The sequence below is a fragment of the Hyperolius riggenbachi genome, chromosome 1, assembly GCF_040937935.1.
Source record: "Hyperolius riggenbachi isolate aHypRig1 chromosome 1, aHypRig1.pri, whole genome shotgun sequence".
Taxonomy (NCBI): domain Eukaryota; kingdom Metazoa; phylum Chordata; class Amphibia; order Anura; family Hyperoliidae; genus Hyperolius; species Hyperolius riggenbachi.
Window position 1 is genome coordinate 372,652,304 of NC_090646.1, and position 24,605 is coordinate 372,676,908.

General features: G+C 41.9%; 1 protein-coding gene across 1 annotated transcript in view; it reads right to left on the minus strand.

Annotated features, from left to right (window-relative positions):
- Positions 1-752: 752 nt before the first annotated feature.
- LOC137551476 (stimulated by retinoic acid gene 6 protein-like) overlaps positions 753-24,605 on the minus strand; it is a 64,715-nt gene continuing 40,862 nt past the window's right edge. The window contains exons 10-18 of the mRNA XM_068271343.1: positions 24,410-24,560; positions 19,834-19,909; positions 14,839-14,920; positions 14,326-14,374; positions 14,120-14,237; positions 9,273-9,392; positions 7,826-7,989; positions 3,326-3,472; positions 753-1,330 (exon numbers count right to left, since the gene is read on the minus strand). Of these exons, the coding sequence (XP_068127444.1) occupies positions 1,089-1,330; positions 3,326-3,472; positions 7,826-7,989; positions 9,273-9,392; positions 14,120-14,237; positions 14,326-14,374; positions 14,839-14,920; positions 19,834-19,909; positions 24,410-24,560 (1,149 nt within the window). The 3' untranslated portion in view covers positions 753-1,088. The remainder of the gene's footprint in view (positions 1,331-3,325; positions 3,473-7,825; positions 7,990-9,272; positions 9,393-14,119; positions 14,238-14,325; positions 14,375-14,838; positions 14,921-19,833; positions 19,910-24,409; positions 24,561-24,605) is intronic.

Below are 24,605 nucleotides of genomic sequence, written 5' to 3' on the forward strand. Positions count from 1 at the left end.
GCGACACGCAGCGTGTCGCCAGCACAATGTTTACCCTAGCGCTGTCTGTCAGCGCCGCTCTGCCGCCTCCTCCGCATCGCCGCTACCCGCCCTCGTCCCTTCCCTCACGCTGATTGGAGGGAAGGGACGAGGGCGGGTAGCGGCGATGCGGAGGAGGCGGGGGAGCGGCGCTGACAGACAGCGCTAGGGTAAACATTGTGCTGGCGACGCGCTGCGTGTCGCCAGCACTGCGGGAAGGATAGCGGCGAGCAGGGGGGTCTTTGACACACACCATGGGGCAACAGAGGCTGGTGTTAGTGTGCCCAACCAGCCTCTGTGCCCCACTAACGTTATACAAAGCCACCTCGGGTTCTCTTTAAGCTGCTTTTTAAAATTGTTTTCTGAGAATTCAATGTTTTTTTTTTTTTTTCAATCAACCAAACACAATGCATAATGCATGCCTAACTTTACACTTGCAGAGTGGACATGCCACCCATACCTACACATCACTTTTTGCACGTGAAACTCTTTAACCACTTCACCCCATGGCAGTTTTTATTCTAACGGACAAGAGCGATTGTCACTTTTCCGTGCTCATCCCTTTCATTTGCCAATATAGCTTAATCACTACTTATCACAATGAAATGATCTATATCTTGTTTTTTTCAACACCAATTGGGCTTTTTGGGGTTGATATTTGTTTTCAGTAATTACTTTATTTTCTATGCATTTTAAAGGGAAATGCAAGGGAAAAAAAATGAAAACATACACTATTTCTCCAATTTCATTCCCTATGGTTTTAATATAAACCCTGCTACTGTACATAAAACCCACACATTTATCTGCCTATTTGTCCTGGTTATCTCAAGATTTTAATTATGTCCGTAGTACAAAGTATGGTTACAATATATCATTTGGAAATAAAGTTGTATTTTTTTCACTATTTTCACGTGCACGGGAATGCACGTGCGGGAGCGTGCACAGCGTGCACTGGCTGACTTATAAAAACGTCCTGGAGGCATTAAGAGGCTCTAGCAGGAAGTCAGCATGTCATTAAGTGGTTAAAGAAGTGTTCATAGAACCTTTGTATTGCCATTCTTCCACAGGCTTTATTCAAGTACTGAATGGCTTTCCCTTACTTCCACATTATTTACATCAACTGGCTTTTCTTGGTTACTTCGTATTTCAGCTTCCATTACAGATGCCTGAAAAAGTCTGGTCTGTATCTCTGTATTTCTGGCGTCCATGTCATTCATTTCTTTTAGCTTCCTTTGTATTATGAGTCTAGGGTTTTTCAGAAGAGTGTAAAAGAGGAGCCATCTTGTTCTGGCTTTAACTGACACACGAGGTCCTGTTAAAAGAATGTTGCATTATGTGAATAGCTGTAATAATTATTGACGTTAAGCTGAAACTTCATGGTTGTATGTTATTAATCCTGAACTTATTTAATTAGAAAACTGAGCCTCCCATGATGCAGTGCATGTGAATCAGAGTCAGAAGGGGTAGTCTGTGACCTGACCAGAGTATACAGGTAAAACTCGAAAAATTAGAATATTGTGCAAAAGTCCATTTATTTCAGTAATTCAACTTAAAAGATGAAACAAATATATTATATAGAAACCTTTTGCAGGTGTTTTGGATTAATTAGCTGATTAAAGTCTGACACTTTGAGCCTAGAATATTGAACATAATCATCAAAATTATCCTCTATAATAAAACCCCTGCATCACGCTGTCCCTGTGTAGCTTGCTTTTTGCTACTGCGCATGTGCGCAGCACGGACCCAGCCTCACAGAGACAGGAGGACTGGGATGGGGCCAGGGAGCTGGGCGGGCGTGTGAGCGGGCATCGGGTGCATGCGCATGCGCAGTAACAGGCGGCGGCAAGAAAACACAGACCCTAGAGCCCGTTTTTAAACGGGCTTGGGTCTGCTAGTAATAAATAAAGGCTTGCAATCTCTTGCGTTGAATGTAATGTCTATTTTTATATATTAATTTCACCTTTTAAGTTGACTCACAGCATACATTTACAGTGGCAGTAAAGCATACTTTCATTGTATTCTATGCCTCATTGTATGGCCACACTGCAACAGCATAGTGCAATTATTTTACTGTTCCCCACTGTAACTTCGATTTTTGCATCTAGTAAAATGGGCAACAGTAAAGGTGATAAAATAGCTGTTAAATTACGATGTTTGACTACATCATTCATATAGTGGAGTATTGTTAATACTGTATTTACTGATATTTAACTATGATCTAACCTCTCCCTACTCTTACACAGAACCCTCCCCTGGTGGTGCCTAATATTAATCCCCTCTCAGTGGTGCCTAACATTAATCCCTCTTGTGGGCAACTAACCTTAACATCCCTGGTGGTGCCTAACCTTAACCCCCTGTGGACAACTAACCTTAGCTCGTATGTTTTATGGGTTCCCCCACTCCATCAGGTCTAAATATAAATGCTCCCTAACCTCCTTAGCTTTGATGGACTTTTTCACCAATTGAAGTGGGCTGCACAGTGACGTACTGGGTAACGCTCTCGCCTTGCAGCGCTGACCACGGTTCAAATCCCAGCCAGGTCAACATCTGCAAGGAGTTTGTTCTCCCCATGTCAGTGTGGGTTTCCTCTGGGACACTCCGGTTTCCTCCCACATCCCAAAAACATACAGACAAGTTAATTGGCTTCCCCATAAATTGGTCCTAGACTGCAATACATACATAGACATATGACTTTGGTAGGGATTCGATTGTGAGCTCCTCTGAGGGACAGTTAAAGAGACTCCGACCAGTACTGCAAAGTACTTAAAGATGCATACCGTTCTGTATCTTGTGCTCTCCTCTTTCATATGATGCCTGAATCGACATTCTACATTCTTCTATTTCAATTTAAAATTGCAGCTGCCTTCTTGGCTATGTTATAACTTCCGGGTCACCCCATCTTCTCTGTTAGAGAAGTGCATCACTGAATGAAGCAGGAAAAGGAAGTTACATGCATGGCCATTGCAAGAGGCTCCTCCAGAGGGGTAATAGCAAGACTTTGTTGGAAGTCGCCTGGCCCCATGCATTTTATAGTGGCAATACCAGGGGGAGTTTGGATAAAACAAGTGGCTGGTAAGTGTGCTGACACACTCAATTGTTCGTGGGTATGCTTAAATGCATACCCATGAGAGGTGCTCGGAGTCCCTTTAAGTGACAAGACAATATTCTCTGTACAGTGCTGCGTAATATGTCGGCGCTATATAAATACTTAATAGAAAGCGGGGAGATCACAAACTAACAATAATAAATTCTGTGTGTTATCTTGAAATGATATGTATCTAAATTAAAGAATACATCTATCACCGACCTGTTGAATTACTAAAGTTGTAATATGCAGACATCACTTTAAGTCTTTTCTCAGCTCTGGTGGTCAGCAGAATATTGCAGAAACATACAAGGACTGGGTTGGTATGATACTGATCCACAAATATCATTCCAATCCATGTTTTGTAACCTTGAAAAAAAGAGATCACTTTAAATTTGTTATGTCCAACATACAGTATTGTTTCATGTTATCATGTGTAAGTTAAAGTGTGCCTGAACCGTAAGCATGCTTTTTTTTATTGTTGATAGATATACACACACACACACACTTTATTAGGTGCTGATCCATGTACGCCGTGGTGTAGTTTGTTTTTATTCTTCTGTTGTGTCTTCAGTGGCAGTGTATATATGCATTAGGACTTTTCTCTGTCTCTCTTTATATTGTGTGTCTGCAATTTACTTCACCACTTGCCGACCGCGCACTCATACCGCGCGTCGGCAAAGTGGCAGCTGCAGGACCAGCGACGCAGATCTGCGTCGCCGGCTGCAGGCTAATTAATCAGGAAGCAGCCGCTCGCGCGAGCGGCTGCTTCCTCTCAATTCACGGCGGGGGGCTCCGTGAATAGCCTGCGGGCCGCCGATCGCGGCTCGCAGGCTAAATGTAAACACAAGCGGAAATAATCTGCTTTGTTTACATTTGTACAACGCTGCTAACAGTAGCAGCGTTGTACTGGATCAGCGATCCCCGGCCAATCAGCGGCCGGGGATTGCTGTCACATGACAGGCAGGAGCCTGTTAGAGGCTGCACAGGACAGATCCGTTCCTGTGCAGCCTCGGATCTCCGGGGAAGGGAGGGAGGAGAGGGAGAGGGGGAATTCTGCGGTGGAGGGGGCTTTGAGGTGCCCCCCCCCCCCCCGCCAGCCACACGCAGGTAGGAGCGATCAGACCCCCCAGCACATTATCCCCCTAGTGGGGAAAAAAGGGGGGTGATCTGGTCGCTCTGCCTGGTGTTTGATCTGTGCTGGGGGCTGTAGAGCCCACCCAGCACAGATCAGCAAATACAGCGCTGGTCCTTAAGGGGGGGTAAAGGCTGGGTCATCAAGTGGTTAATGTAGGGTGAGGGCTCAAACCCACTATCAGCCTTTTGTAAGCGCTAGTGATTTGAAAAAGCTCTTGCTAATGCAATGTTATGATTTTTATAACATAACATCTTTCAAGTGGGATCACACCCATAGCATTACATTAGCAATAGCTTTTCAAATCACAAAGCTCTCAGAAAAGCGCTCCTAGTGGGTTCCAGGCCCGACACATTGTTGCAGACGGGAGTTGCCCTACAAGGATGTGTGTGTGTGTGTGTATATATATATATATATATATATATATATATATATATATATATATATATATATATATATATATATATTATGTGTGTGTGTGTATATGTATGTGTGTGTATATATATATATATATATATATATATACAGAAAGTTGTACAGCCCTTCATGTAAGGGTGGTGTGGCTACAATTTGTGGTAGGTTGTTAGTGTCTTTTAGCACCATGCAAGTCATTGTTTGATGCCTTGACAGTAGCATTACCAAACGGCAACAAAAACTTGACTTGTCGCATCTGAGGATAGGTGTGTTCAAATGTGACTCCATGGGCAGGGGGGCACCTTTCCAACACCCAAGCCGAGACTGCCTTCAGCCATGCATGGAAAAGGGGCCTAAACTATGCAGCCTGACATTTGCAGCATACGTATATGTAAGCCCCCCAGTCAGCTGGGAGCAGGGTGAGCAGTCATTCGGCTCACCCTGCTGCAGCTGAATCACTGAGCAGTGTTAAATATTATTCCACCTCCGAGTCATAGCAACTCGGAAGGAGAAGTAATTTGAGGTCCAGCGATCGCTGGAACCAGTGTTTGTGTTTTTAATTTTCTTTTTTGCAGCTTCCAGGATGCAGATGCAGGAAGTGGTTTTGGAGGGGGTATTTGAGAGGTATACCTGCATGTGGTGTCCCCTGCTGGTGACATAGTCTACAATTATGTCCGACCAAACCTCTCACCTGTTTTTTGCTGAATCTATGCAATTCCGGCCAGATTTGGTACTACAAACACAGGTGTATACCATTACACCTGATTGGCTGACAGGCTGTCTGTAGACTATATAAAATGGCAGATTGTAGCTAATCACGTCGGGGGGCTGCGCAGCTCTTTTGCCGGTATACAGTATTGTATTCCAGATGTAACCGGTTGACGACTCACATAGCATGTACGATTTTATGCCATAACGGGCCCGCTTAGATGCTATGTACTGGACCCAACTCAGCCTCCCCTTATAGGCCATCAGACTCTCGTCTACATTTATGTCCCTCTTTGGTACATAAGTGGTCCAGAAGTTGTCAACAACGAGCTGATACACCTTCCATTTTTTTTTTTAGTTTTGCACAGGGTGGGGGGACTCCTCAAAGGTGTCGTTGTTGCTGAAGTGCAAAAACATCATTATCAAGCTAAACCGATATTCGGACATCACAGTTCCAAAAAAAGGGGTAGCGATAACTTTATTAGTAAACCAATACCATTTCTGCAGGGGCTTCCCCACCACCCCCTGCAGAATAATTAGGCCAAAAAAGAGCCAAATGTCCTGTTTGGTGACCAGCTCCCATGTCCTGCTCCTTGAAAAGCGCCCTTGAGGAGCAGCCAGTTGTTGGGCGGCATAACAGTTTGTCTCCTCCACTATTATTTCAATGACTGCATCAGTGAAAAAGAGCTGCAGGTAGGCCAGGGGGTCATGCTTACAGTCTACCTTCAGGCCAGGCTCCCCTGTAAAAGGGAAATGTGGGGGTGCTGGCGGAGGCTGACTAGTGCCAATGGGGCACCAAATGCGGACATCACTGACCTCAGTGGTGATGGAGTCACTGTTTCTACCTGGGTCAGATGACAGATCTACAGGTGCGTCGCTGTCACTCAAGTCCGCCAGTGCCTGCAGATCACTGTCCTCAAACTCCACCAGCGCTTCTGGTGTGAGATGCCTTCTGGATGCAGACACCATAGCAGATGACAGGCAGGCAGAGGTCAGTGCAGGCAGCAGGTAGAGAGTAGTCAAATACAGGCAGAGGTCGGTACAGACAGTCGGCAGAGAGTAGTCCAAATCCAGACATAAATCGGCAACAGTAAGGCAATGAAAGCCAAGGCAAAAAATCAGTGCAGGCAGCAAGCAGAGAATAGTCAAAATCCAGGCAAAAATCTGTAAAAGGTAGGTAGAATAGTAAAGCAGAGATCAGCAGATCACACCAGCACTTAGCTCAGATGCAGCTGGGAACCAAATGGCTACACTGCATTGGATACAAATCCCCTTGTATCCAATACAATGCATAACTGGGCCAATCACCTTTAAGAATTTTTTTCCCTCTCCTCCCCATGACGTCACACCGCCCTGACGTCAATCCGCACCGCCGCTCAGCCATCCAGATTGGCCGGATCCTGGGAACAACAGCAGAGGTAAAAGGGATCCCTGTGGCCGGGGAAGAAGCCTGGAGTCCCGCTGGCCAGCGCTGATCGTGTGCGGGACCCAGGAAACAAACAGGAGTGTCGGTTTAAGCAAACCTGAGCTAAGCTCAGACTTACCTCGTTCAACTCCTGTCACTCAGCCCGAGCTCAGCTCGGGAATACCGCCGGGGGGGTTAAGCCCCTTTAATACCTTTAACCACATAAAAAAATATTACTACATCAAGCTTGCAGTGCACATAGGTTTATGATTTTCCATATCTGTTGCAGTATGTGTAGTGTAGATCACAGATATTTTTCCACTTAAAGGGAACCTGAAGTGAGAGGTATATGGAGGCTGCTATATTTATTTATTTTTAAACAATACCAGTTGCTTGGTAGTCCTGCTGATTTTTCTGGCAACAGTAGTGTCTGAATCACACACTAGAAACAGGCAATCGTGTATTTTTTTCAGAACCATCTGATCTGCATGCTTGTTCAGGGTCCATGGCTAAAAGTATAAGAGGCAGATAATCAGTGGGACTGTCAGTCAATAGGTATTGTTTAAAATTATATAAAAATGTCAGCCTCCATATTTCAGGTTCCCTTTAAAGGTTTTGGTGTTCATGAGAAACAAAAGTTTGCTTTCTTGAAACAGAAAGTATTTGTGATAATTCAGGTTGGAGTGAGTTCCGAGATGTCTCCCAGTGTATCACTGCAGAAATATGCTAAATTATCCATTGTTATTATAATTTGCATATTTCAACATTGATGCACTTGGAGACATCTCGGCGTTCACTCCAACCTGAATTATTGCAAATTCTTTCTGTTTTAAGAAAGCAAACTTTTGTTTACCATAGCATTTTAGCAAGAGGGCCTTTTGGTCCATTGTAGCCCCTACACATTCCTAGGAGTTCTGGTTCACCATGAGCTTGCTGGGTACTCTGTAACTCTGGTGTACATGAGGTAATTTAGGAAAAATATCTCCACTGCTCCACCTTTGCAAAAAAAACTATTTATGCAGGTAATTAACCAACCACTCCAAACAAACTTCTATCCTACCCATGTCAGCTGACTCATAGCCACGTTGCAGTATTGTCCTATCAATTCTTGCAATCAGCCAACTCCCCAGAATCAAACTGCAGAAGAGTCTAAACAGGCAAGCACTCAATCCAAGGATCACATTGTAGAAGAAGAAGAAATAGTTGAAATTGTGGAATGCTTTTCTGAAAAGGAAAATGTATGCGTTAAAGTGAACCTAAGATCACAATTCACAAAAGTAGTAACCAGACAGCATTATCCAGCACAGACGATGGGTATCAGGATTTCCTTCACTGAAGGTAGACTGCTATAAAGTTATTTTAAAGCTGAAACATTATCTACTAGAAAACTTTGGTTGAACAAGGGCCTGTATGTCGCTAAACATACTCTACCACTGACCCTAACCAAACACTATACCCGTCCCTACACCAACCTTTAATGCGACCTTTAAACTGGAAAATACTTACCTGTCTGCACTGCAGGTAGGACTGAGGGAATGAAAAAAGCATTTGTACACATTTCTTTGCTCTTACAGTTGGGAGACGATAGCAAACCTGTCCTATTGGAACAGGATTGCTGAGCAGCAAATGCCTTCTATACTTCATAAATTGGTATGCAAGGTCCCACCACAGGGCAATGGATCATGCAATAGTCTTCAGACTGTCTAAAAAGAGCTGTAAAAAGAGGTAGTTTGTATTTTTTTGAACACAATTGTGCATACAACTGCACATACTTCCCTATTGGTACAGACCTTCCATAGTCTATCTATTTAAATAATGTGTCACATAACTCTTATAGATTTTTCCAGTTTGTCCCTATAAATGAGGTGGTGTATTTATATGGGGATAAAAAGCAGACTACTTATGACCAACAAGTGGTTTAAAGTTCGAACACTTCTCACCTTGAATTCCTTGTTGTGACTGGCCAGTGCTACAATTATCCAGCTGGAATTGAGAGCTTCAGATTTCTTTGAAAGGGCTGGTTTACTCGAGTGACTGCCAAGGGCCATGCGAGTTATTTACCACCAGGATCGACCATGTTCCTCATTGAGATGCATGGAAGCGTGCATCTCAATGCATTTACTGTCATTTGCCAGCAATTTTGTGAGGAACACAGTCAATTGATTTTTCCAAGATATTGCTAGTAACGATTGCATTTGCAGTCCTATATACTCTAAGAGGCTGAAAAACGTGACAGTACAATGGGAACCGATTCCTAACACTTTTCTGCTCGTTTGCAGAACAGCGTTTAACATTGGCTAAACCCTTGTGAACTGCCGCTAAAGGATTTCGAAGACAGCTGAGTTACTGTTTCTCTCTCTGCACAACTGTTTGTCATGAGTGAGATCTGCACATGTGTGAGTAGAGTGGGACTGCTGTGTGTTCTACTAATACTGAACAAGACTTAGCAGTTTTTTCCTGAAAAATAAGTTATATACAGAATATAATAGTGACTGCGTAATAAATACCTGTTGTTTAGAGCTAATGGCTTCTTTGCATCTTCAGGTGATATTTTATTTTGCAGGAAGAATTTGCCAGCTGACACAATTTGCAGGATCATCAGCAGAATTACAAGCGCAATTGTGAGGCTTCAGAGAAAAATAAGAATGGTTAAGAATCTACTGTATGTTTACTTAACGTTCTACTGAATCCTAGCTACCGTAAGTCTTTGAAATGTCACTTTCTATCTAAATCTAAAGAATCATGAACTGTAATAAAATGGGAGCTGCCATACTTATTTTCATTAAACCTGCAACAAGCATGTGTAAATAAATCAAGTGATGACTGTAAGATATACAAATATGTTACTATCCATAAAAGTCTTGTAGCTTAATTTTTTTTAGTTTTGGATACTGCTGGTATTTGGTATCGCCATGGCCATCAGTGTAAATCTTACCCTTTTTACCCCTTGCAATTTATAAATAATCTAATGATATAGAACAACAAAACTGGCTTTCCAAAGACTGCCACTGGTTGAGAGGTGCCAAGCTCAGATTGGACCCCTAGCTGTGTGATACTCCAGTTGTTTATTGCCTGATGAAGCGGGATTCTGCCTGAGAAACGCGTTGCCAATTGTTGTGGGAGTATGTGAATACATTTATTTTGTACTGAATTCGACAGCATCGTGTCTGTTTTGGGTTGGATGGTCCACCACTGCCTCCCGAACGTTTTAAACGTTTTTAGCAAATTTTATCCTTCTGGCGCCTCTGTACATCTCTACAAATTAAGATATCCACCCTTGGTGGAAGGGTGTCACACCCTATTTTCCTCTATCCACATAGAGTGACGCTTTATTCCTGAGTGGGGACAGGCTTATACTCCCCACCTGCCCTTACAGTGGTTGCCTTGGAGGTAACCCTGGTTTGTAAGTATAATACTTACGTTCAATACTATCTCGCCCATTATCCAATACATACTACACTATATTGAGCTCTCGGTTTTCTGCTTTATATACTGAATCCTAGCTACCGTAAATCTTTGAAATGTCACTTTCTTCGCAATCTAAAGAATCTTGAACTGTAATAAAATGGGAGCTGCCAAGTTTATTTTCATTAAACCTGCAACAAGCATGTGTAAATAAAGCAAGTGATTACTGTAAGATATACAGGTCTTTCTCAAAAAATTAGCATATTGTGATAAAGTTCATTATTTTCTGTAATGTACTGATAAACATTGGACTTTCATACATTTTAGATTCATTACATACAACTGAAGTAGTTCAAGCCTTTTATTGTTTTAATATTGATGATTTTGGCATACAGCTCATGAATAACCAAAATTCCTATCTCAAAAAATTAGCATATCATGAAAAGGTTCTCTAAACGAGCTATTAACCTAATCATCTGAATCAACTAATTGACTCTAAACACCTGCTAAAGATTCCTGAGGCTTTTAAAAACTCCCAGCCTGGTTCATTACTCAAAACCGCAATCATGGGTAAGACTGCCGACCTGACTGCTGTCCAGAAGGCCATCATTGACACCCTCAAGCAAGAGGGTAAGACACAGAAAGAAATTTCTGAATGAATAGGCTGTTCCCAGAGTGCTGGATCAAGGCACCTCAGTGGGAAGTCTGTGGGAAGGAAAAAGTGTGGCAGAAAACGCTGCACAACGAGAAGAGGTGACCGGACCCTGAGGAAGATTGTGGAGAAGGACCGATTCCAGACCTTGGGGGACCTGCGGAAGCAGTGGACTGAGTCTGGAGTAGAAACATTCAGAGCCACTGTGTACAGGCGTGTACAGGAAATGGGCTACAGATTCCGCATTCCCCAGGTCAAGCCACTTTTGAACCAGAAACGGCAGCAGAAGCGCCTGACCTGTGCTACAGAGAAGCAGCACTGGACTGTTGCTCAGTGGTCCAAAGTACTTTTTTCGGATGAAAGCAACTTTTGCATGTCATTCGGAAATCAAGGTGCCAGAGTCTGGAGGAAGACTGGGGAGAGGGAAATGCCAAAAGGCCTGAAGTCCAGTGTCAAGTACCCACAGTCAGTGATGGTCTGGGGTGTCATGTCAGCTGCTGGTGTTGGTCCACTGTGTTTTATCAAGGGCAGCGTCAATGCAGCTAGCTATCAGGAGATTTTGGGGCTTTATGGAGATGAAGATTTCATTTTTCAGCACGACCTGGCACCTGCTCACAGTGCCAAAACCACTGGTAAATGGTTTACTGACCATGGTATTACTGTGCTCAATTGGCCTGCCAACTCTCCTGACCTGAACCCTATAGAGAATCTGTGGGATATTGTGAACAGAAAGTTGAGAGACGCAAGACCCAACACTCTTGATGAGCTTAAGGCCGCTATCGAAGCATCCTGGGCCTCCATAACACCTGAGCAGTGCCACGGGCTGATTGCCTCCATGCCACACCGCCCTGAAGCAGTCATTTCTGCAAAAGGATTCCCGACCAAGTATTGAGTGCATAACTGAGCATAATTATTTGAAGGTTGACTTTTTTTGTTTCAAAAATCTCTTTTCTTTTATTGGTCGGATGAAATATGCTAATTTTTGGAGATAGGAATTTTGGGTTTTCATGAGCTGTATGCCAAAATCATCAATATTAAAACAATAAAAGGCTTGAACTACTTCAGTTGTGTGTAATGAATCTAAAATATATGAAAGTCTAATGTTTATCAGTGCATTACAGAAAACAATGAACTTTATCACAATATGCTAATTTTTTTAGAAGGACCTGTACAAATGTGTTACTATCCATAAAAGTCTTGTAGCTTAATTTTTCTCAGTTTTAGTTTGGGATACTGCTGGTATTTGGTATCACCATGGCCCTCAGTGTAAATCTTACCATTTTAACCCCTTGCAATTTATAAATAATCTAATGATAAACAACAACAAAACTGGCTTTCCAAAGACTGCCACTGGTTGAGAAAGGTATAAGCAGATGAACAGGATTTTTTTTAATGATTACCACTATTCAAAGAACACACAGGTGTGATTATCACCACTATCAACACTACAGCACCAATAAGAATGCTAATTCAGCAAATAAAGAAGGGTCCCACTTGGGCCTTTAAGGTTTAAGGGCCATTGGTGCAGTCTAAACCTTTGCATCCCCCATTGCTACGCTATTGACAACAATACTAATTATGCCCAGCCTTAAAAGGGCACTACAGCAAAAATGTGGCTACTGGGATAACCCTAGTAACATGTTTCTAATAGTAGGAGAAACACATCAGGTAGTGTATCTGGTTACAAATGCTGACTGGATAGGCGACGTCCTCCTCTGTTCAGCTCAGCTGTAACAGCTTTTTCTATAGTCTCTGTGTGTGAGATAAACTGTGGGCTGGCTCATTACGGCAAATACAGATAACTTAGGTAAATAAACAAGCAGCTTCCTGTTTACCTTAGATATCCATACTACTTACTGCTGAGGAGCTATCCAGCCAGCATTTGTAACCAGATACACTACCTAATATGTGTTTGTCTCACTATTACAAATATGCTACTATGGTAATTCCAGGAGCCAAACTTTCGCTGTAGTGCCCCTTTAAGTTATGGGAACAGCAACCAGGGGTAACTATCATGCTGTGCAACGTAAAGAGTAGAGAAACCGAGAGCCCAATATAGTGTAGTATGTTAAGCATAAATGAAGTAAAGGTTATCGTGAGAAAATTATACTCACAAACATGGGTTACCACACAGGCAACCACTGTATAGGCAGGTGAGGAGATTAGACCTGTCCTCACTCAGGGATAAGAAGTCGCTCTCTGTAGATGCGAAAGGGGGTAGATCACCCCTCCACCAGGGGTGGACACGGTATAGCAGTAGGAGAACAGAGGCGCCAGCAGGATAAAAGTGGATAAAAACTTTAAAATTTGCTGGGAGGAAGTGGTGGACTTACCTCCATAAAGCAGACACGAAAGACTGTCTGAATAGTAGTCACATTTATTAATTAGTACCCCAAAACAGTGCAACGCGTTTCGCAGGCCCAGCCCACTTCATCAGGCAATAAAAATGGGGACAAGACAGAATTTCAGCAATAGCAGGTGTAGCGCCTCAGGTGTAGCGCCTCAGTTGACTGAGGCGCTACACCTGCTATTGCTGAAATTCTGTCTTGTCCCCATTTTTATTGCCTGATGAAGCGGGCTGGGCCTGCGAAACGCGTTGCACTGTTTTGGGGTACTAATTAATAAATGTGACTACTATTCAGACAGTCTTTCGTGTCTGCTTTATGGAGGTAAGTCCACCACTTCCTCCCAGCAAATTTTAAAGTTTTTATCCACTTTTATCCTGCTGGCGCCTCTGTTCTCCTACTGCTATGCTGTGCAACGTAGCTATTGCATAATACTTGACAATGAGCACTGGTGCAAAAAGTTTAACCACTTCGGTACCAGCAGCCTCTGCCTCCTTAAGGACCAGAGGCTGCTGGTACACTAAAACGCCGCATCCCGACGAATCGCTGCAAAAATGTGCCGCTCTCGCCGGTCACCCTGCTCTGTCCCCTGCTCTCTCTGCCGTCTCTATGACTACAGAGCGCTGTGTGCCGGTCAGGAGCCGCTATCATTGGCTCCTGACCCTGTCACTCAATGTAAGCCAATGGGAACAGCTTACAGTAATGACAGGGCCAGGAGCCAATGAAAATGGCTCCTGCCCGACTCACAGTGCTCTGTCGTCATAGAGACGGCAAGGCGAGCAAATTGCGGCGGGGAGAAAGCGGCGGGAATGGCGGGGACGCGTGGTGAATGGGACATAGAGCTTACATCCAGTCAGAACCGCAGCGCCCCCTGCCTGACGTAGATTTGTACTGCGTCGGTCCGGAAGAAGTTAAGTTGAAAAAATACATCAGAAAGGCATACTGCACTTACATGGCGATTCCTATACTTTTCAGGAGTATCAGACCTTCACCCTTTTGCACTGGAACAACAAATGCATACACAAAAGCCATGCCAAACAAGCACTGCACAATGTGTAGTATTAAGTAACCTGAAAAGAAGAGAAGATATTTCAGAAAATCTATTGTAATTCTTTTATAAGCTTTTGTATTTCCTGCCAGTAAGAGCTGTAGACTTACCCCATAAAATATATGCTACTTGCCATCCAGAGTATCTTGCTATAGCAGCCTATGACATGAAAAACAAAACAACCTGGCAATTTATTTTTGTGCATCTATGTTTTTATAATAGCCTACAATATGTACACACGTTATTTAAAGAGTTGCAGAAGTCAAATAAAGAGCCCAGTATGCTGGAAATTCTGACAAGTAACAGTGTTTAAAGTTCTAGCATTTATAAAGTTATTATGCTTTAAATGTTTGATGAGCTTTAGTATGACAGTCACTGTTCCTCATGCTAGACCTCTCTAACGGTGCTCCTACACGGTACATTCAAATAGTTTGATTATCCCCTTTATTCTACCAAAACGATCGAATAGAGAAGAAAATCTTTTTTTGATCAATAAAAAGGTTGGGGACCCCTGTGTTAGAATACTTTATAAAGTGCTTCAGAGAATGTGTTGATGCCAGGTAAATGTGTAAAACAAATACATTTATGGAATGGGATGACCATTGCACTAGAGCCAAACATACCACTGACTCGGTGGGAGAAGGGTTGTGATATTTTATAGGTAGAAAACCTTTTTCTCCAATCCAAAGTCTCTTCATGTGTTTTCTGTGGAATAATAGAACACAATTCTACATTATTTGGGTTTTAAACATTTCTGCAAGAGCAACAGTAGTGCTAACTAAAGTTGAAGAGAAATCGAGAGCCCAATATGGTGTAGTATGTCAAAATTGATTGGATAAATGAAACAGTGAGATGGTAATACTCACAAGCACGGGTTACCACCTAGGTAACCACTCATTAGGCAGGTGAGGAGATTAGACCTGTCCTCACTCAGGATTAAGAAGTCGCTCTCTGTAGATAGGAAGAAAGGGGGTAGATCACCCCTCCACCTGGGGTGGACTCAAATATATTGGTAGGTGAACAGAGGCGCCAGAAGGATAAAAGTATATAACATTTAAAAAAAAATTGCTGGGAGGAAGTGGTGGACTCGCCTCCGTTAAAGCAGACACCAAGGACTGTAAATATATAGATATACACATTTATTGAAAATACCCCAAAGATGCAACAGAGGTGCTCTGCTTGCTATAACTGAATTGCTGTTGTTTATCCCCTGCTTATTGCCTGAAGAAGTGGGCTGTGCCCGCGAAACACGTTGCATCTTTGGGGTATTTTTAATAAATGTGTATATCTATGTATTTACAGTCCTTGGTGTCTGCTTTAACAGAGGCGAGTCCACCACTTCCTCCCAGCAATTTTTTTTAAATTTTATGTACTTTTATCCTTCTGGCGCCTCTGTTCACCTACCAATATAGTAGTGCTAACTAAAAGTTAAGAATACATAATAAAAGACTATATAGTCATTATACATGTTGGACCTCGGGACAAAATACTTTCCATACATCTGCTCACATATAACTAATGATCTATAAAGTCACTCTTCTTGGCTGTCAGTGTTAGCAGTAATACCACACATACCATACTTTTGCTCAGGTAATAGCCACAGATAGGTAGTGATGGACCATTTTTTTCTACAGGGTAGAATTCATGGAGTAGCATTTGGTAGATTAGGACAACATATATTTTGGCTGGTCACGGTCATGTGATCATTTCTCACTTGTGCTTTCAATGTAGGTGCAGCAGGAAACACAAGTGAGATTTGACTGTGTGAGTGTAGTCATCAGTCAGTCCGAGACTATCATGTAACCAAGCTGAAATACCTGTTTCTCCATAAACATTCCTCAATGAGTGTTTATGTAGAATAAATTATTTATGTAGAATAAGGCCTCGTTCACATCTGCTGCGCTGAAAAACGTGTTAAAGCGCATGGTAAAAAACGCATGCGCTTGTGCGCGCTTTAGTCCGCGTTTCTGTGCGTTGCGCTGCGCTTCTTTAAAGCACGTTTTGCTTACTGTAGCAGCAGCAGTTGTCAATAAAACTTTGTTTTTGTATGTAAATGTATTTTTTTCTCCAATTAGGGGTAAAAAACGCATGCGCTTCTATGCGCTTGTACGCGCTTCTATGCGCTAAAAAAGCGGACCCATTCACTTGCATTGCTGTGCGCTTTACAGCTCAACGCACAGAAATGCCTGCAACACTACGTTTCTGTAACGCTGCTCAGCGCAGCGCATAGATGTGAACCAGCTACATTTAGTTACATGGAAAAATCAATACCTTGCTGAACGCACAGGGCAGTGCGCTGTGGAAAGCGCACAGAAACGGCCCTGATGTGAACGAGGCCTAAATTGAGCATGTCAATTGCTGGTATAGAACAACCTTCATTCACAGTATAAGCATACCGTAACGTGACAGCGTTATTCCTCTATTGTATGATGGTAGTCTAATCAGGTAGTCAGAAAATCATTATACATAAGAATAGGAGAGGCTATCTGTGCTAATAACAAATTAAATACAACAATTTTTCATAAATCTGTCATTCAAGACTAAAAAACGATGTCGTAATACAACCGATAAAAAATGCATACAAATAATGAAGGAATAATACGGTCAAGGTGCTACCAGGAAGTACAAATGTATTAGTTCAATTAAATGACACACATATCATAATGCAATATACCTACATGAACAGGGCCAAGACTGTGCATATAAATATAGAATTAAAATAAAAAATGAGACTTACATAGATTGGCAGACTGATTCATCAATAACAACACTCAAAATGGGAAATACACAGTAGTAATAATATACTTCTGGCCAGAAGATTCAAAGAGTAGTTAACCCAAACATGCCCATGCATGCATTCACCCGTGCTGGTGTAGTGTATACCAATGTCTATATTTAGTGGGTCCCCTTACAGCATCCAAATCGGAAACAAGGTCACATACAACAGGTCCTCTTGAGTGCTAAGTATCGTGACTGCCCAGCTATAACAAAACTAATGCTCAGATGTAAATGATGGTAGTTCAATCTAATTCAGAGGAATACAAGGCGCAAAGCCACACCAGGTGGGCAGAGCTTAGGACAGCAGCTCTGTGGCTTGGCATTTCACTTTCTCCATGTGTCTGCCTAATGGTGTTGGCTGGATATTATGGGGCAGAGAGGGTATGTGGCTGGATCTCAGACACTATGGCAGTGATGCACCCCTGAAGCTGTTACGCTGGTGGACACTTATCTTCATCTAGAAAGGATTGCAACCATGCTCGTTATACAGTCGCTAATTTGGTGAGACCCTACCATGCCATATAATTGTATTCCTCCAGATTAGATTGAACTTCCATTTACTGTTTTTCTTTCATTTAAATATTCTGTTTTGCAGTTTCAAAATGCAAAATCCCTGTAGCATTTCACAGTTGCCCATCTCCTGCCCAAAGACCTATGTGTTCCTCCACATACAACCCTTACCACAGACAGTCAGACACTCCCCATTAGGTTAGATAGGGACCACTGGAGCACAGAGCACATCACAGTGGGAAGGTTGTCAGATCTGCCTGCTGTCGGCATAGTTCCTTATCAGAGACTGATAAACAGTGTTTTTGATACAAGTCTTTTAGGGCCTAGTCACGACATTAAAATGCTCCATTGTGTAGCTTTAAGAACAGGGGGAAAGCCCACAGTTGTAAATGGAAGTATTGAAACAATGCTGTAAATTGTCTTACTTGCTATATCAGTGCAAGCCTTATGCTGGGCATACCCGGATTGTTTTTGCCACTCGATTCCGCGCCCGATCATTTTCCGTGCTCGATTCTGCAGACGATTCTCTTATCTTCTGCTCGTTTTTCTTATCTTTTGCCATTGTCCTCCATGCAGAATCGAGCGCGGAAACGATCGGGCGGGAGATCGGACATGTCGAAAATTATCTATTGAGCCATCTAAATGGCTCAGAATCGAGCCGTGTATTCCCAGCATAAAATGCCTGCTATTTATAATGCTTATGTGTGAAAATGCTTTTTTGTTTATGCTAAGGCATACTTAAAGGATACCCGAAGTGACGTGTGACATGATGAGATAGACATGTGTATGTACAGTGCCTAGCACACAAATAACTATGCTGTGTTCCTTTTTTTTCTTTCTCTGCCTGAAATAGTTAAATATCAGGTATGTAGGTGGCTGACTCAGTCCTGACTCAGACAGGAAGTGACCACAGTGTGACCCTCACTGATAAGAAATTCCAACTATATAACACTTTCCTAGTAGAAAATGGCTTCTGAGAGCAAGAAAGATAAAAAGGGGAATCTCTTATCAGTGAGGGTCACACTGTAGTCACTTCCTGTCTGAGTCAGGACTGAGTCAGCCATTTACATACCTGATATTTAACTCTTTCAGGCAGAGTAAGAAAAAAAAGGAACACAGCATAGTTATTTGTGTACTAGGCACTGTACAAACCCATGTCTATCTCATCATGTCACATGTCACTTCGGGTATCCTTTAAAATGTCAGACGATTTACTCATATAGGCATTTTAAAAATGCCTCATATTAAATTGCCCAACATTTTGAAGCTTTTAGATTGGATCCTGTTTGTTCTGTGTCTCTGTAGGTTATCAGAGTTCCTTTTTTTTACTAGTTTATATGTACAAACCAGCAACCACTTTCCAAAGAAAAATCAGCAATAACAAACTGATCACATTCTGCCTTTCAAATGAATATCTGAGTGCTAAAACAGTAGAGTTAAGGTGGCCACACACCATACAATAAAATGATTTCATTTTACGGAAAATCAATAAAAAACGGTTGTCCCGATCGGTTGCCACGAAAAAATTGAAAGCTTTTTTATTTCATTGGTTCGAGAAATTTCCCATTTTTATTTCATAAAAGAAGATCGGGAGTGTTGGATTTTTCTGATCAATTTTTTTTTGTGCTTTTTTGTTTCAATCATTTTTATTGAAAATTTTTATGGAAAGAGAAAGAATGTACAACTTGTTACATACCTTGACATTGACAATAGTACAGTTAGAACAACAGAGTATATTGAGTAACATACTTCAAGTTAGGCAATCTCACAAATTAACTAGTAATTTAACAGTGTACTTCACCAACTATTGTTTTTGGACTGTTTTAGGAAAAAAAAGAAAAAAAAAAACAGGTCCCAGTATCTGAAGCATGAATTCCAAATATGACACATATATAGACTACTGGTAGCTTGTAATGTGGAGGTATAGACAGAAATGTTTTTTTCCCAGGAAGCTGTAGTGTATTGGGAAGGCCTACCATCCGTCACTAACCCAATTATGGTCGGATGGAGACAGACCCATATTAACTTACTCATTTCTGATCAATTTTTATAAACGGAGTGTGGAAGATTGTCAATTACTTGATATACAGACCCAAACAATTTTTCTGTGCTTTTAATCTTTTTTTTTTTTATAATTGAGGACCAATTGAACAAACAGTATGTGTGTGGTACATCGGTCAGATTTTGAAATGTTACAAGTCAGAAAAATTGAGTGCAAATTTTGAATTGAAAAGATATTTAGAAAATTGTATGGTGTGTGGTCACCTTAAGTGTTTATCATGTAAAATATGGAATTAGGGTTATGTGTCTGAGCATGATCAAGGTCTTACCTGTAGCAGACTAAAATATGAAAGATATATGACATGGTGACTGCACATGCTAAAAATGTAGTGAAAAACCAGACACCTGAGAAGGGTGAAATAAAAAGTATGTGAGTTTAAGGAACACCAAAATTAAATCAGGACAAATTAGGAATGCAGTCCAACACTTATCACTGCCACAGTAGTAACCATATTTAAAGTACTGCCTTTCAAAATATTTGTAGATATTGTTAATATAAATGATGCTCATGCCTATTGCAGGCATGGTTTCCTGCTCCTGGACTTCTCTCTAGAGGGGAATTTGCTAAAACTGTGCTAAAAGTACATAAGCTTAAAATGATCAATATCAGGCTCTGTTTTAATGAGGGTGGGGTGGGGGGGGGGGGGGGGGGTGCAGGGTTCAATACTTAACTGTCCTTATGTCTTTGAGTTAAAGTTGATAATCCACCCCCCTCCTTGGGTGTGTAGTTGGGGCCATGTTTCCGAAGACTGCCAAAGCCCTGCGTTGCCACATCCCGCCCTCAGCTTGGCAGCCATCAATAAAGCAGTGGCTACCAGGTGGGGATAGGCCATAGCTACACAGATGGGTGAAGCCAGAGCCTCAGTCCATTCTGTAAGGGAGGTGGCCTAATCACGTAGCTGGATGAAAGACCTCTGGACAGGTGAGTATTTAACCCCCCCACCTCCATCGTTAAGTTAGAGCCTGTCATGACAGGCTATGTCAGTTATGGCTTAAGTACTCTTAAGTAATGAACTGTGATGTGGGATAAATTCCAGTTACCTTATCTGTTAAAATTGTTGGGAGATGGGGCTTTTCTCCACACTAGTGTATCCCAAGACATTGGTGGTGGTACAGTGGGATGCGAAATTTTGGGCAACGTTGTTAATCATCATGATATTCCTGTATAAATCGTTGGTTGTTATGATAAAAAATGTCAGTTAAATATATCATATAGGAGACACACACAGTGATATTTGAGAAGTGAAATTAAGTTTATTGCATTTACAGAAAGTGTGCAATAATTGTTTAAACAAACTTAGGCAGGTGCATAAATTTGGGCATTTTATTGATTCCAAAACTTTAGAACTAATTATTGGAACTCAAATTGGCTTGGTAAGCTCAGTGACCCCTGACCTACATACACAGGTGAATTCAATTATAAGAAAGAGTATTTAAGGGGGTCAGTTGTAAGTTTCCCTCCTCTTAAATTTCTCTGAAGAGTAGCAACACGGGGGTCTCAAAATTACTTTCAAATGACCTGAAGACAAAGATTGTTCACCATCATGGTTTAGGGGAGGGATACAGAAAACTGTCTCAGAGATTTCAGCTGTCTGTCTCCACATTTAGGAACATATTGAGGAAATGGAAGAGCACAGGCTCAGTTCAAGTTAAGGAGCGAAGTGGCAGACCAAGAAAAATCTCGGATAAACAGAAGTGACAAATGGTGAGAACAGTCAGAATCAACCCACAGACCAGCACCAAAGACCTACAACATCCTCTTGCTGCAGATGTAGTCACTGTGCATCGTTCAACCATTCAGTGCACTTTACACAAGGAGATGCTGTATGCAGAGGAAGCCTTTTATCCACTCACAGCCCAAACAGAGCTGCTTGAGGTATTCTAAAGCACATTTGGACAAGCCAGCTTCATTTAGGAATAAGGTGCTGTGGACTGCTGAAACTAAAATCGAGTTATTTGGGCATAACAAGGGGCATTATGCATGGAGGAAAAACAACACAGCATTTCAAGAAAAACACCTGCTACCTACAGTAAAATATGGTGGTGGCTCCATCATGCTGTGGGGCTGTGTGGCCAGTGCAGGGACTGGGAATCTTGTCAAAGTTGAGGGACGCATGGATTCCACTCAGTACCAGCAGATTCTGGAGACCAATGTCCATAAATCAGTGACAAAGCAGAAGCTGCACAGGGGTTGGATCTTTCAACAAGACAACGACCCTAAACACTGCTCAAAATCCACAAAGGCATTCATGCAGAGTAACAAGTACAACGTTCTGGAAAGGTCATCTCAGTCTCCAGACCTGAATATAATTGAAAATCTGTGGTGTGAGTTAAAGAGAGCTGTCCATGCTCGGAAGCCATTAAACCTGAATGAACTAGAGATGTTTTGTAAAGAGGAATGATGCAAAATACCTTCAACCAGAATCCAGACTCTCACTGGAACCTACAGGAAGTGTTTAGAGGCTGTAATTTCTGCAAAAGGAGGATCTACTAAATATTAATTTCATTTCTTTTTTGTGGTGCCCAAATGTATGCACCTGCCTAATTACAATTATTGTGCACTTTCTGTAAATCCAATAAATTTCATTTCACTTCTCAAATATCACTGTGTGAGTCTCCTATATGTTATATTTAACTGACATTTTTTATCGTAACAACCAACGATTTATACAGGAAAATCATGACGATTAACAACATTGCCCAAACTTTTGCATCCCACTGTTATAGAATAGGGGAATATAGACCAATGGGGTAAGTGAAATGGCAAGGTCTCTACCCTTACAGAAGAGAATAAATAAAATGGGTCACTATTTAATCTCTTTGAGGTTTGAAATAATACAAAATACATTCTCTCTTCATCTTTCTTCCTGCCTTCCAAGATTAAGAAGCACATCACTGTCACACAGTTTGACTGCGTATATACCCAACACAACAAACAGAGTGTCTGTGAGCTTGCATATTTGAATTTCCTAGGTGCCATATTTCAATTTAGTCCAGAGAATTCCCATTGGTCTCAATTGGTAGGAATCCTTGGTGGGAAATTCATATATGCCAGTTACCAGGTCATCTGTGGAGGGGAATTCCTCAATGGTCACCTCAGAATTCTGTTTAATGCCTGCAATTCGATATACTGTATATACTCGAATAGAAGTCGACCTCGTATATAAGTCAACTCCAATATTCAGCCCTCTTTAGCTGGAATTTTTTATTGACTCAAGTATAAGTCTACCCAGCAAAGTAAATGGCTGCACTTGGGGCTCAGGAGGGGGTTAATGACTGCACTGCATACAGTATTGCAGCCATTAACCCCTCCTGTCCCTTAAGTGCAGCCAATACCTCCTCCTGGCCCCCAAGTGCTGCAATTATTCACTCCCCTTTATGTAGCCCAGTATTTCCCCTAGCCTCTTTCCTTGTTAATTGTTGTGGCCAGGATTTTCACAACTGTGTTTTCTTGGCATTTCCTTTCCTCAAAGTGTCACTTACCACTGGGTAAATTGCTGCAAATAGGAATGTCACTATTAGTACACACATTACTCAGTGTGCTCAGTGCTGCCCGTGACTCGTGTATAAGTCGACCACTATACTTATATGAGGTGAATCAGATCAAAATTAAATTTTTAGACTTATTCTGGAGTGTATATATATATATATATATATATATATATATATATATATATATATATATACATATATACACCATTGATTCTGAAATGTGGGGCAGGAGGAAGAGATGCTCAAGCAATATTTCTGTCTCATCTTGCTTTCTCCTCTCTTCAATTACCTAAAGACCGTTCCACGCCAATTGGCGTGGATGCGGCGGCAGCCCCAGGACCACCTAACGCCACTTGGCGTGCAGTCCTGGTGGCGTGTTTTGCAGGAGATTGCACACGCCGATGTGCGCGCATCTCCGCTTGAATATCAGTCTCCCGGCGGTGATCCCTGGGAGACTATTTACTCTGTACAGCCTTTGAATCTACGACAGCACAGTACTGGGGACAGCCGTGTGACACGGCTGTCCCCCTGGGAGGAAGAAAAGTGATCCGCTGTCATAGGCTGAAGCCTATGACAGACGATCGCGCTGATTGGAGGGAGGGAGGGGATAATAGAAAAAAGAAAAAAAATAGCAATATTTATTCTTAAAAAAGAGACATAAATATTTATAAAAAAAATCAATAAACATCCTGGGAGCCATCACAGCCCACCAACAGAAAGCTCTGTTGGTGGGCAGAAAAGGGGGGGGGGGTGAATCACCTGTGTGCTGAGTTGTACGGCCCTGCAGCAAGCCCTTAAAGCTACAGTGGCCTAATTTGTAAAAAAATGGCAAATGGCCTGGTCACGGGGGGGGGGGGGGGGGGGGGGGTGGTTTTAAGCCCGTGGTACTTAAGTGGCTAATTTTCTTACCCAAATTTAAACTGAATGAATGGCAGTACATAATTTACTGTATTTCCTCTCCCTATAGCTTCTCTTATACATCTGGAGTATGGCTAGGAGTCATGGGCCATTTCTGAACATTATATAATACATTGTAGTAAAGCTGACTGTTGAACTACATAAAGTCATAAAACATAATGTGAATGGTTCATTGTCTAGTGAGGCAGTCTCAGAGCTGCCCATAAACAGATTACGGGCCTGATCCAATTCACTTTGTCTCCTAAGTTTTATCCTAGGTGATTTTTTTTACATCTTATCAATAAAATGCCCTTTAAGCCACTTGCAAGCAAAAAAAAAATATTTTTTGGTACTTTTTTAACTGCAGAGTGCTGAAAAGCTATTTTAAACAGAAAATGAAAAATTATCTGCTAGGAGAACTAGCTGATTGGATTGAGCCCCATGTTTGGTGCTTACCCACTAAATTGCCATTAAATTCCTTAAATGAAGCCAGAGTTTGGTTGTATCCTTCCCATGTTATATCGGGTGCCCAGTGTTCCATCTGTGTCTCCCAACTGTGGATCTCTTTTACAATGATGGTAAATACACTGTATTCCATAGTGACGAACTGTTCAGGAAATATCATACAATTAAAACCAAAATAATATAAATA